The 14,826-nt window shown below is 36.2% G+C and overlaps 3 protein-coding genes across 4 annotated transcripts in view; 1 reads left to right on the top strand and 2 right to left on the bottom strand.

Moving 5' to 3' along the window:
• LOC138694978 (LIM domain only protein 3-like) overlaps positions 1–14,826 on the top strand; it is a 913,591-nt gene that overhangs the window by 654,579 nt on the left and 244,186 nt on the right. The gene's annotated exons all lie outside the window — the stretch shown is intronic.
• LOC138695337 (adipocyte plasma membrane-associated protein Hemomucin-like) lies at positions 2,637–4,680 on the bottom strand. Its single transcript, XM_069819759.1, has 2 exons — positions 4,656–4,680; positions 2,637–3,219 (listed from the first exon to the last, which is right to left on the bottom strand). Exons 1-2 carry the CDS (start codon positions 4,668–4,670, stop codon positions 2,875–2,877), a joined length of 360 nt encoding a protein of 119 aa, XP_069675860.1. The 5' UTR covers positions 4,671–4,680; the 3' UTR covers positions 2,637–2,874.
• LOC138695336 (adipocyte plasma membrane-associated protein Hemomucin-like) lies at positions 10,263–12,305 on the bottom strand. Its single transcript, XM_069819758.1, has 2 exons — positions 12,281–12,305; positions 10,263–10,845 (listed from the first exon to the last, which is right to left on the bottom strand). The coding sequence occupies exons 1-2, from the start codon at positions 12,293–12,295 to the stop codon at positions 10,501–10,503; spliced, it is 360 nt and encodes a 119-aa protein (XP_069675859.1). The 5' UTR covers positions 12,296–12,305; the 3' UTR covers positions 10,263–10,500.

The raw sequence follows: 14,826 nt of genomic DNA, 5'->3' as shown, positions 1-14,826 counted from the left end.
GACCCTTGCCGAGTTACCACACTTTCGATTCCAAACGCTCTGGTATAGGTATGTATGATGTACAGCTTTGCAGCAACCAACGCTACTTAGTTCATGTCTGCTGTTGAGTGAACATACAAAAACAAAACAAAGCTAGGCTGTTGGAAATGAGTGCTCCGATAGAAGGATTATGATAACGAGTACATTATTGGGAAAGAAGGAAATTTACTTTATCAGAAATAATGAACAATGTTTTATTCGAAACACTTAACATGTTTACATCATTGATTGTACTGTGCATGGATTCGTAAAGCACGCTCTTAAAATTTGTTTTATTTTAAATTTGTGCTAATTTGTTAATTTCAAACTTTAATTTATAGTAAGAATTTGGGGTGGACAAGTTCCGGGCGCCAGGTAGCCATGGCGACTAAAAAATTTTATGTGTCACCTGAATTGTCTATTGAGTTCAAAATTTTTCAAGACTTCAATTCCTTTTATGTCACTAAGACTAATATAAAATGTAAAAAAAAGCGGTTGTAGGAAGAAAGTCAAATGTGCTTTTTAAATTAATGTGGATAATTTTGTTGCACATCTCACGATATTGTCATACGTATCTTCAGTCCACGCCTGTGGAGCAACGGCTAGCACGTCTGGCCGCGAAACCAGTTGGCCCGGGTTCGATTCCCGTTTGGGACAAGTTACCTGGTTGAGGTTTTTTCCGAGGTTTTCCCTCAACCCAATATGAGCAAATGCTGGGTAACTTTCGGTGCTGGACCCCGGACTCATTTCACCGGCATTATCACCTTCATCTCATTCAGACGCTAAATAACCTAAGCTGTTGATAAAGCGTTTTAAAAACACCTAGTAAATTAAACGTAGCTTCAAAACTTCTCTGAGATCTTGTATTTGCATTGTTTGGATATTAAATATTGTTTAATACTAGTAAATTCGATAAGTAAAGGCAACAATGGTGTAAATCAGTGCTTCCAGGGGTGGCCATTCAAAGCTTATTCTACACGTAATAGAACAGCGATTGTGGAGGTATGAACATATCACACTTGTGAGTTTTAGGGTGAACTTAGTGTTAAGATACAATGTTATTTTAAGTGACTGTTCTTCATTTAATTTAGGATATTCCCTGTTATTACTATTATTATTATTATTATTATTATTATTATTATTATTATTATTAATTGTGTTTTATTAATTGTCATTATTGAGTGTGATTATTTACCACTAAAACCGGGTATTTACCCATTTGCAGTGTGAATAAATGCACATAAGTCTTACATAAATATGCAATTTTGAAAGTCTCGAAGTACCCATATTTTGTAAGTACAGTAGCTGTGTTTGAGTTGTAGTAAACAATACAGCCCTAAAAGTATGAAGTTGCAAGAGAAAAACATGTAACTTAGTTCTTTAAAGCATTACAAGAAGCCTGTGGGACAGAAGTCCTACCATACTGAACTACTAGAAGTTGGGTGGAAAAAAGGCATTCGCTTTCAATCGAGAGTTGACATCCGAAGGACTTTAGATTGATCAGTGAGAGAATTATCCAGTAATGCTGCTGAGGATGGAGTCCGCTGTCTTCCAAGAATTTGGCAGTGTATTGTTGAAATGGGAGGAGACTATATTTGAATTATGTAATATCAAAAGTAAACTAAATAAATTTAGTATGAAACATTAACTACGTCGTCATTACTTTTCGAACGTCCTAGTATATTTCAGTGAATGTATCTTTACCTTAGCCATGAGTGGGGCTACTTCCGTCATTGACTTCTAGCAGAATGTGGTGCCTACAAGTGGCGGGGTAACACGTTAAAAGACAGTGTGCAACATGCCCGACTGTCCAACAGACCCTAATTTACCCTCTTATTATTATTATTATTATTATTATTATTATTATTATTATTATTATTATTATTATTAAGTTATGGTATATTTACTAATGTCGTTATAAAACCTTCGACACGTAATTCTTTTCAGTCATCCAATTAAAAAAAAACAACTTAAAGGTGATATTGTGTCGGCTTCATATTATTATAAGTTCAGTACTAGGCGGTAGGTCTCCTTGTAATAAAGAAAGCATTGTTATAATTCTATCGTGCAACAGCACCAAGTAGAGGGTTTATATTCATAGAGGCGATAGGAGGACAATTGTGCCTTATGTCGATGTAGATTTTGTTACTCTGAGAGTGAAAAATGAGGGCAAGCGAAATGATTAGGGATAAACAATACTCAAAATAAATATATTTTATTTTTAAGTTAGATCAAGGGGATTCAAACTTTGTAACCCCCATGGATGTTTATAACCCATCTTACATCTGAAGAGTCCACTGCAAGAATGATAGATGTCACATTCTAGTCGAAATGGACCAAGACTGTCAATGCATAGCTGAAGAAATATAGAATGTACATACAGAGTTATATGGCATTAACACTGATAGTCATTGTATAGTAATGATCGGAAAATCACACTTAAGCTTTGACCGCTAAGCATTTCAAATTTTCAATTGCTTCTCCTGCAAAACGCATTCCAATTGACATCCATCATCCTTGCAGTGGACTCCTCATTTATTATGTTAATTATGTGATTTTCTCGTCATGTTTAAAACCCATTTTACTCGTTAGGCCCCAATCCTAAATGTAGAGTAATGAAATCATTTTAATTATTTTAAGAAGAAGATTTATTGCAAGGAAATTTAGAGCTTTGTACACTCAGAGACCATAGTTTTCTTCGTAAGAAGTTTGTCACAGATTGTAATAGTACAAAGTAACGTATGTAATATGATGCATCAGTGAAACGGAGAAAGGTTCTGAAAGAAACATTGTTAATAATTTCGTCATAAACATTTTTCCGAAGTGTACCACTTCCCGTCTCTTCATTCCACGTCTTTACGGCGATGTTGTAGTTGTTGGTGCTGCCGTTGTAGTTGTTGGTGCGGCCGTTGTTGTTGTTGGTGCTGCGGTTGTCGTCGTAGTTGGTGCTGCGGTTGTCGTCGTTGGTGCTGCAGTTGTCGTCGTTGCCGTTGTTGGTGCTGCTGTTGTTGTCGTCGTTGGGTAATGGTGTGGGCAAGGCAATGGTAGGTGCGGGTGATAAAAGTTAGGTTGCGGTTGGGGATAGTGGTAGCCGTGGTGGATTCCATCCTGTCCCCAAAACCCTCCACGTCCTCCGAAACCTCCAAACAGGCCGTAGTGGGCGATGGTGGTATACACGCAAAGCACCAGGAAGACGAATACCTATGAACATTAGCGAATCTCTAGTTATGTATAACTACAAGCTGATTATGTGACCTTTTTTTTACAGACTTAAGGGATGACAGAGGGGATCTTTATGAATGACTTTCATTTAGCATTTCGTGTCCAGAAAATTTTTGTTTGGAAATGGGATACAGAGAACAAGGGAATACACGAGAAAAAGAGTAAAGCAAGGTAACCAAGTGGAATACAAGGAAAAGAAGTGGAATATCAGGAAAAGAAGTGGAATAGGAGAAGAACAAGAGTAATACGAGGATAACAAAAAGAATAAGAGGAATAGAAAGAGAAGAAATTTAGTCCACACCTCTGGAGTAACAGTCAGGGCGTTTGGCCACGAAACCAGGTGACCCGGGTTCCATTCTCTGGCGGGAAAAGTTACATGGTTGAGGTTTTTTCCGGAGTTTTCCCTCAACCCAATATGACCAAATGCTGGGTAACTTTGGGTGCAGCACCCTGTATTCATTTCACCGCCATTATCACCTTCATCTCAGTCAGACGTTAAATAACCGAATATGTTGATAAAGCCTCGTAAAATAAACCATTAAAAAATTGAATACTAGGAGAAAACGGGAATACCAGAGTATTACAAGGAGATGGAGTTACATTTTTATGTCACCATCTGTTCTCACATTAGCTTCTATGACTTTTAAATAGAAAGACTTTGTTACACATAAACACTAAACGTATAAAACAATTGAATTAATGACAACCGCAGATACGAAAGCAATAAAAAGAAGGTAAGGACTAGTCTAATAAAACATTTAAACACAGAGTCAGCAATGCAGACGTTCAAGAGAACAGTAACATACAAGACACACATCCTAATAATAGTATTAGGGATGATAATAATAAAAATTATAGTAGTAATATTAGTAATAATAATAACAATAATAACAATCATTTACTTATCCTGACAGAGTTAAGTCCGTAGGGAGGATGACTGAGTTTGTGAGGTATAAAAGTAAGTGATGGAATGAACATGTGGATGGAAATGGGATAACAGAGTAGTGAAAGCGATCTAAGAACAGAAACCCACAAGTAGAATATCTAAGGGTAGATCACTCAAAAGATGGCGTGAATGACGGGCATCTGAAGAACACGAGGCGTACTTAAATGAACAGGTTTCGAGCATAGATTTAGAGGGGAAATAAGAGAAAGTCATAGGCTATTTCAATATTCTGCTGCATGGGCGTTTCTGGTACATTCTGTAGCTTGTGAGAAACCTAAAATATTAATCCCAACGCATAATTTACTCTCTGAAATCTCTCCTAGATGGGTAGTTAGATTGTTAACTAAATATATGTTAAATCAAAACAAATTAATTGATTTCCCAAGTATATGTAGCCTATCTACATATTTGCTCTGAAATTTGCTATTTTAAAATGAGATTAAACTCTCAGAAACAAGAGAGGACTTACCACGATCTTGGCCATGTTGTTGCTGGAATGATACCCAAAGGCAAGACCGGGATATATATACGTACTGAGCGATGTTTGTACAGGTGGGTGTTCAAATAACAACAAGTTAAGGGTAACAATAAATCACTTTTCCGCCCACGAAATATGCTTACGAACAAGATACGTAGGCGTGATTAACAAGTATTTATACCAGGATTATTAGATTTCTGATTATAATACATTGTAACCTGTATAAATCAAGACAAACTCAACACCAGTGTCTTCGACCTCTGCCTCATTTGTAGAGTCCTGTGTTTGGTTACCTAAACCCTCCAAACTATAGTATAGGCAGAGCAGGTAGAAGAGAAAGTGACGTTACTTCCTCTAGTTCAGTGGTTCGTCGCCGTGTGGCGCTAGCCATGTTTTACGTGCCCAGTTTCAGGATCGCTATTCAAGTGAACGCAAAAGGTTTTTAAAAATAACCTGTTAGATAAGGATGTATTGTAGAGTACTTATTTACAATATTTTACTTTAAAAAAAATGTAGTATTACTACATTAACAAATTGTGAGTTCTATAACACAACCCTGAATAATAAATATAATAATTAAGCAAAAAATGGAACATTGTGCCGGCTTCAGCCAGAAATACGCAAGAAACAGTACAGCATCACAAAACGTAACATTTTTTATGGCATTATACTGCACGCATTGACATTAAATTATAGTTTTAATATACAAGAAAGAATGTAACATAATAAAGGAGACAATTTATTTTCACCAATAGTTCTATCTACTATTTAGTCATTAGTTGCAGTTGTATCTGGTTTATACGTAATTCAGGGGAACAAAAAATATTACGTGCAACATAGGCTCATAAATTAAGCTTCGATATTATATCTATGCTAATGTTAGTTTTGATCTTTTGAAATACCTAGGATATTTTGTGTTTTGTAAAATTAAAACTATTTGGTAGCACTGTATTAAGTAGTTGTATGCTACATATTGGAGAATATTAAATTAACGACTTTTCCATGAGATCTATTACTTTCTCATATGCCCGATTAGAAATCTTTTATGATGTGGAAACGTAATAAACAAATGTAATAAAATTGTAAACCAGATTAATTTCTAGCTTAAATGAAAGGCAGAATTATACTGTACTTATGTTTGCCGAACTAACTTTTACGTTAATTAAGACTAAAGTGCTATTATTAAAAATAAAATAATTAAAAATTAAACATGCATATTTAACGTAGTAGAAGCTAGGTGCTTGGATTCACAATTAGCACTTTAATACAGCACATTTTTTAACCGGCACATGGATTGAAAAATTTTCAGATGTAGAAAGTCTATGGTAATCATCACATGATAATCATTTTCTAATTCCAAAATGTCGCTCTAGACGATCCTAGTTAATTTTTTGTCAGAATATATTTAAATCTGCTACCCCACAAGAATTAATATATTTCGCTAGTGCTCTGAATTGTCACTCTAAATAATTCAAGGGTTCTTTCTTAGGCAAGACGTGTTCTTTGTATTGCCAATTACGTGTCATATATTTTCTAAAATCGTGTAATGCTAGAAGCCTTTGTACAGGGCAGACGAGGGAGTCTTTGAGTTCAGCGTATCTGCAAGGTCGTCCATTCACCTTTGAATTCTATTGTATTTTCACTTTCCTCGAACCCATCATAGTTTATGACTCTAAAAGATGTATCGATTTTGAAAAACTCACACTAAACAGCTGAAATGCTGGTCTGGAGTTCATTCTCTGGAAGGAATTACGGTCAATGTAACTAGACATAATTATGGGCATTCAGGTGTGGAGTAATGGCACATAAATGCATACAAGCGCATGATTAGCTAAGGTGTTCTTCTGATTTTCGCGTGTCACATCCAATTATTTTTTACTCGGATATTTCTGTAGTGCTCGGGAAAGGTGACACAAGTCAGTTTCCACAAACCTTTTTTGATAATTTATTGACAACCTACGGAACATTTGTTCGCTTGGAAAAAAATACATAGTTATTCCTCCCATTGCAATAATTCATACGAAAAAAATCAAATCGACATAAACCGGTCTAAGTTTTCAATAAATCATCAAAAATGGTTTATGAAAACTGACTTATGTCACTTTTCCCAGGCACTGCAGATTTAAAGCTGCTGTATCAACTGCTGGTTTATTTAGCGTCTATGGAATTGGTCATAGCCAGATGGTATTTGTTAAAGGTACATTGTTATGAGAAAGGATTGATGTCCTCTTCGTTGGATATTTTCTCTTCTATTCTTTTCTTAAGATATTGAGGCAAGTTTGGGAAAATATGGCATACGGTTTGGTTGCCAGTTCTTGCGTGGAAGTCCTACCTCTCTCCTGGCAATAATAAATTTATCGGCTCATACAATCAAACGTCGCCCTTCGTAGCGCAGTAGGTATAGCGCTGGCTTTCTATGCTCGAGGTTGCGGATTCGATCCGGCCGAGATCGATGGCATTTAAGTGTGTTTAAATTCGACAGGCTCATGTCAGTAGATTTACTGGCATGTAAAAAAAACTCCTGTGGGACAAAATTCCGACACACCGGCGAAGCTGATATAATCCCTGCTGTTGCGAGCGTCGTTAAATAAATCATAATTTAAAAAATCACAATCAAAACCGCAGACAAATTGATATCACAGATATAAGAACGAGCATACAGTTTTCTGTGTTCGTGGAATTGCTCTACACCACTTCTGAAAAATAGTCTAGTCTATGGATGGATAAAAGAAACGTCTCTTCCTTACAGATTACACAGTATAATTGGATTTACATCAAAAACAAAACAATTAGGCTTATTACTACTCGCTCACATAAACGGCACAATAAAAATCTCTCGAACACCACAAGAAATATCCCAATTCCACAGCAGAACGAGTTCTACCTGCTCTGTCCATAGTATTAAGAGGAAAACTGCAATCTTAGAATGATCGCCACGCCAAAGTTTCGCTCAGTTGCCGTGGCGACACTAGGGGATTTAAAACTCACATTAGACCCTTGCCGAGTTACCACACTTTCGATTCCAAACGCTCTGGTATAGGTATGTATGATGTACAGCTTTGCAGCAACCAACGCTACTTAGTTCATGTCTGCTGTTGAGTGAACATACAAAAACAAAACAAAGCTAGGCTGTTGGAAATGAGTGCTCCGATAGAAGGATTATGATAACGAGTACATTATTGGGAAAGAAGGAAATTTACTTTATCAGAAATAATGAACAATGTTTTATTCGAAACACTTAACATGTTTACATCATTGATTGTACTGTGCATGGATTCGTAAAGCACGCTCTTAAAATTTGTTTTATTTTAAATTTGTGCTAATTTGTTAATTTCAAACTTTAATTTATAGTAAGAATTTGGGGTGGACAAGTTCCGGGCGCCAGGTAGCCATGGCGACTAAAAAATTTTATGTGTCACCTGAATTGTCTATTGAGTTCAAAATTTTTCAAGACTTCAATTCCTTTTATGTCACTAAGACTAATATAAAATGTAAAAAAAAGCGGTTGTAGGAAGAAAGTCAAATGTGCTTTTTAAATTAATGTGGATAATTTTGTTGCACATCTCACGATATTGTCATACGTATCTTCAGTCCACGCCTGTGGAGTAACGGCTAGCACGTCTGGCCGCGAAACCAGTTGGCCCGGGTTCGATTCCCGTTTGGGACAAGTTACCTGGTTGAGGTTTTTTCCGAGGTTTTCCCTCAACCCAATATGAGCAAATGCTGGGTAACTTTCGGTGCTGGACCCCGGACTCATTTCACCGGCATTATCACCTTCATCTCATTCAGACGCTAAATAACCTAAGCTGTTGATAAAGCGTTTTAAAAACACCTAGTAAATTAAAAGTAGCTTCAAAACTTCTCTGAGATCTTGTATTTGCATTGTTTGGATATTAAATATTGTTTAATGCTAGTAAATTCGATAAGTAAAGGCTACAATGGTGTAAATCAGTGCTTCCAGCGGTGGCCATTCAAAGCTTATTCTACACGTAATAGAACAGCGATTGTGGAGGTATGAACATATCACACTTGTGAGTTTTAGGGTGAACTTAGTGTTAAGATACAATGTTATTTTAAGTGACTGTTCTTCATTTAATTTAGGATATTCCCTGTTATTACTATTATTATTATTATAATTATTATTATTAATTGTGTTTTATTAATTGTCATTATTGAGTGTGATTAGTTACCACTAAAACCGGGTATTTACCCATTTGCAGTGTGAATAAATGCACATAAGTCTTACATAAATATGCAATTTTGAAAGTCTCGAAGTACCCATATTTTGTAAGTACAGTAGCTGTGTTTGAGTTGTAGTAAACAATACAGCCCTAAAAGTATGAAGTTGCAAGAGAAAAACATGTAACTTAGTTCTTTAAAGCATTACAAGAAGCCTGTGGGACAGAAGTCCTACCATACTGAACTACTAGAAGTTGGGTGGAAAAAAGGCATTCGCTTTCAATCGAGAGTTGACATCCGAAGGACTTTAGATTGATCAGTGAGAGAATTATCCAGTAATGCTGCTGAGGATGGAGTCCGCTGTCTTCCAAGAATTTGGCAGTGTATTGTTGAAATGGGAGGAGACTATATTTGAATTATGTAATATCAAAAGTAATCTAAATAAATTTAGTATGAAACATTAACTACGTCGTCATTACTTTTCGAACGTCCTAGTATATTTCAGTGAATGTATCTTTACCTTAGCCATGAGTGGGGCTACTTCCGTCATTGACTTCTAGCAGAATGTGGTGCCTACAAGTGGCGGGGTAACACGTTAAAAGACAGTGTCCAACATGCCCGACTGTCCAACAGACCCTAATTTACCCTATTATTATTATTATTATTATTATTATTATTATTATTATTATTATTATTATTATTAAGTTATGGTATATTTACTAATGTCGTTATAAAACCTTCGACACGTAATTCTTTTCAGTCATCCAATTAAAAAAAAACAACTTAAAGGTGATATTGTGTCGGCTTCATATTATTATAAGTTCGGTACTAGGCGGTAGGTCTCCTTGTAATAAAGAAAGCATTGTTATAATTCTATCGTGCAACAGCACCAAGTAGAGGGTTTATATTCATAGAGGCGATGGGAGGACAATTGTGCCTTATGTCGATGTAGATTTTGTTACTCTGAGAGTGAAAAATGAGGGCAAGCGAAATGATTAGGGATAAACAATACTCAAAATAAATATATTTTATTTTTAAGTTAGATCAAGGGGATTCAAACTTTGTAACCCCCATGGACGTTTATAACCCATCTTACACTGCAAGAATGATAGATGTCACATTCTAGTCGAAAATGGACCAAGACTGTCAATGCATAGCTGAAGAAATATAGAATGTACATACAGAGTTATATGGCATTAACACTGATAGTCATTGTATAGTAATGATCGGAAAATCACACTTAAGCTTTGACCGCTAAGCATTTCAAATTTTCAATTGCTTCTCCTGCAAAACGCATTCCAATTGACATCCATCATCCTTGCAGTGGACTCCTCATTTATTATGTTAATTATGTGATTTTCTCGTCATGTTTAAAACCCATTTTACTCGTTAGGCCCCAATCCTAAATGTAGAGTAATGAAATCATTTTAATTATTTTAAGAAGAAGATTTATTGCAAGGAAATTTAGAGCTTTGTACACTCAGAGACCATAGTTTTCTTCGTAAGAAGTTTGTCACAGATTGTAATAGTACAAAGTAACGTATGTAATATGATGCATCAGTGAAACGGAGAAAGGTTCTGAAAGAAACATTGTTAATAATTTCGTCATAAACATTTTTCCGAAGTGTACCACTTCCCGTCTCTTCATTCCACGTCTTTACGGCGATGTTGTAGTTGTTGGTGCTGCCGTTGTAGTTGTTGGTGCGGCCGTTGTTGTTGTTGGTGCTGCGGTTGTCGTCGTAGTTGGTGCTGCGGTTGTCGTCGTTGGTGCTGCAGTTGTCGTCGTTGCCGTTGTTGGTGCTGCTGTTGTTGTCGTCGTTGGGTAATGGTGTGGGCAAGGCAATGGTAGGTGCGGGTGATAAAAGTTAGGTTGCGGTTGGGGATAGTGGTAGCCGTGGTGGATTCCATCCTGTCCCCAAAACCCTCCACGTCCTCCGAAACCTCCAAACAGGCCGTAGTGGGCGATGGTGGTATACACGCAAAGCACCAGGAAGACGAATACCTATGAACATTAGCGAATCTCTAGTTATGTATAACTACAAGCTGATTATGTGACCTTTTTTTTACAGACTTAAGGGATGATAGAGGGGATCTTTATGAATGACTTTCATTTAGCATTTCGTGTCCAGAAAATTTTGGTTTGGAAATGGGATACAAAGAACAAGGGAATACATGAGAAAAAGTGTAAAGCAAGGTAACCAAGTGGAATACAAGGAAAAGGAGTGGAATATCAGGAAAAGAAGTGGAATAGGAGAAGAACAAGAGTAATACGAGGATAACAAAAAGAATAAGAGGAATAGAAAGAGAAGAAATTTAGTCCACACCTCTGGAGTAACAGTCAGGGCGTTTGGCCGCGAAACCAGGTGGCCCGGGTTCGATTCTCTGGCGGCACAAGTTAGATGGTTGAGGATTTTTCCGGAGTTTTCCCTCAACCCAATATGACCAAATGCTGAGTAACTTTGGGTGCTGGACCCCGGATTCATTTCACCGCCATTATCACCTTCATCTCAGTCAGACGTTAAATAACCGAATATGTTGATAAAGCGTCGTAAAATAACCCATTAAAAAATTGAATACTAGAAGAAAACGGGAATACCAGAGTATTACAAGGAGATGGAGTTACATTTTTATGTGACCATCAGTTCTCACATTACCTTCTATAATTTTTAAGTAGAAAGACATTGTTCCACATAAACACCAAACGTCTAAAACAATTGAATTAATGAGAACCGCAGAGACGAAAGCAATAAAAAGAAGGTAAGGACTAGTCTAATAAAACATTTAAATACAGAGTCAGGAATGCAGACGTTCAAGAGAAAAGTAACATACAAGCCACACATCATAATAATAGTAATAGGGATGATAATAATAAAAATTATAGTAGTAATAATAGTAATAATAACAACAATAATAACAATCATTTACTTATCCTGACAGAGTTAAGTCCGTAGGGAGGATGACTGAGTTTGTGAGGTATAAAAGTAAGTGATGGAATGAACATGTGGATGGAAGTGGAATAACAGAGTAGTGAAAGCGATCTAAGAACAGAAACCACAAGTAGAATATCTAAGGGTAGATCATTCAAAAGGTGGCGTGAATGACGGGCATCTGAAGAACACGAGGCGTACTTAAATGAACAGGTTTCGAGCATAGATTTAGAGAGGAAATAAGAGAAAGACATAGGCTATTTCAATATTCTGCTGCATGGGCGTTTCTGGTACATTCTGCAGCTTGTAAGCAACCTAAAATATTAATCCCAACGCATAATTTACTCTCTGAAATCTCTCCTAGATGGGTAGTTAGATTGTTAACTAAATATATGTTAAATCAAAACAAATTAATTGATTTCCCAAGTATATGTAGCCTATCTACATATTTGCTCTGAAATTTGCTATTTTAAAATGAGATTAAACTCTCAGAAACAAGAGAGGACTTACCACGATCTTGGCCATGTTGTTGCTGGAATGATACCCAAAGGCAAGACCGGGATATATATACGTACTGAGCGATGTTTGTACAGGTGGGTGTTCAAATAACAACAAGTTAAGGGTAACAATAAATCACTTTTCCGCCCACGAAATATGCTTACGAACAAGATACGTAGGCGTGATTAACAAGTATTTATACCAGGATTATTAGATTTCTGATTATAATACATTGTAACCTGTATAAATCAAGACAAACTCAACACCAGTGTCTTCGACCTCTGCCTCATTTGTAGAGTCCTGTGTTTGGTTACCTAAACCCTCCAAACTATAGTATAGGCAGAGCAGGTAGAAGAGAAAGTGACGTTACTTCCTCTAGTTCAGTGGTTCGTCGCCGTGTGGCGCTAGCCATGTTTTACGTGCCCAGTTTCAGGATCGCTATTCAAGTGAGCGCAAAAGGTTTTTAAAAATAACCTGTTAGATAAGGATGTATTGTAGAGTACTTATTTACAATATTTTACTTTAAAAAAAATGTAGTATTACTACATTAACAAATTGTGAGTTCTATAACACAACCCTGAATAATAAATATAATAATTAAGCAAAAAATGGAACATTGTGCCGGCTTCAGCCAGAAATTCGCAAGAAACAGTACAGCATCACAAAACGTAACATTTTTTATGGCATTATACTGCACGCATTGACATTAAATTATAGTTTTAATATACAAGAAAGAATGTAACATAATAAAGGAGACAATTTATTTTCACCAATAGTTCTATCTACTATTTAGTCATTAGTTGCAGTTGTATCTGGTTTATACGTAATTCAGGGGAACAAAAAATATTACGTGCAACATAGGCTCATAAATTAAGCTTCGATATTATATCTATGCTAATGTTAGTTTTGATCTTTTGAAATACCTAGGATATTTTGTGTTTTGTAAAATTAAAACTATTTGGTAGCACTGTATTAAGTAGTTGTATGCTACATATTGGAGAATATTAAATTAACGACTTTTCCATGAGATCTATTACTTTCTCATATGCCCGATTAGAAATCTTTTATGATGTGGAAACGTAATAAACAAATGTAATAAAATTGTAAACCAGATTAATTTCTAGCTTAAATGAAAGGCAGAATTATACTGTACTTATGTTTGCCGAACTAACTTTTACGTTAATTAAGACTAAAGTGCTATTATTAAAAATAAAATAATTAAAAATTAAACATGCATATTTAACGTAGTAGAAGCTAGGTGCTTGGATTCACAATTAGCACTTTAATACAGCACATTTTTTAACCGGCACATGGATTGAAAAATTTTCAGATGTAGAAAGTCTATGGTAATCATCACATGATAATCATTTTCTAATTCCAAAATGTCGCTCTAGACGATCCTAGTTAATTTTTTGTCAGAATATATTTAAATCTGCTACCCCACAAGAATTAATATATTTCGCTAGTGCTCTGAATTGTCACTCTAAATAATTCAAGGGTTCTTTCTTAGGCAAGACGTGTTCTTTGTATTGCCAATTACGTGTCATATATTTTCTAAAATCGTGTAATGCTAGAAGCCTTTGTACAGGGCAGACGAGGGAGTCTTTGAGTTCAGCGTATCTGCAAGGTCGTCCATTCACCTTTGAATTCTATTGTATTTTCACTTTCCTCGAACCCATCATAGTTTATGACTCTAAAAGATGTATCGATTTTGAAAAACTCACACTAAACAGCTGAAATGCTGGTCTGGAGTTCATTCTCTGGAAGGAATTACGGTCAATGTAACTAGACATAATTATGGGCATTCAGGTGTGGAGTAATGGCACATAAATGCATACAAGCGCATGATTAGCTAAGGTGTTCTTCTGATTTTCGCGTGTCACATCCAATTATTTTTTACTCGGATATTTCTGTAGTGCTCGGGAAAGGTGACACAAGTCAGTTTCCACAAACCTTTTTTGATAATTTATTGACAACCTACGGAACATTTGTTCGCTTGGAAAAAAATACATAGTTATTCCTCCCATTGCAATAATTCATACGAAAAAAATCAAATCGACATAAACCGGTCTAAGTTTTCAATAAATCATCAAAAATGGTTTATGAAAACTGACTTATGTCACTTTTCCCAGGCACTGCAGATTTAAAGCTGCTGTATCAACTGCTGGTTTATTTAGCGTCTATGGAATTGGTCATAGCCAGATGGTATTTGTTAAAGGTACATTGTTATGAGAAAGGATTGATGTCCTCTTCGTTGGATATTTTCTCTTCTATTCTTTTCTTAAGATATTGAGGCAAGTTTGGGAAAATATGGCATACGGTTTGGTTGCCAGTTCTTGCGTGGAAGTCCTACCTCTCTCCTGGCAATAATAAATTTATCGGCTCATACAATCAAACGTCGCCCTTCGTAGCGCAGTAGGTATAGCGCTGGCTTTCTATGCTCGAGGTTGCGGATTCGATCCGGCCGAGATCGATGGCATTTAAGTGTGTTTAAATTCGACAGGCTCATGTCAGTAGATTTACTGGCATGTAAAAAAAACTCCTGTGGGACAAAATTC

Source organism: Periplaneta americana, chromosome 2, assembly GCF_040183065.1.
Source record: "Periplaneta americana isolate PAMFEO1 chromosome 2, P.americana_PAMFEO1_priV1, whole genome shotgun sequence".
Lineage (NCBI taxonomy): Eukaryota > Metazoa > Arthropoda > Insecta > Blattodea > Blattidae > Periplaneta > Periplaneta americana.
Note: the sequence above shows the minus strand (reverse complement) of the source record. Positions and strands in the feature narration are given on the sequence as shown.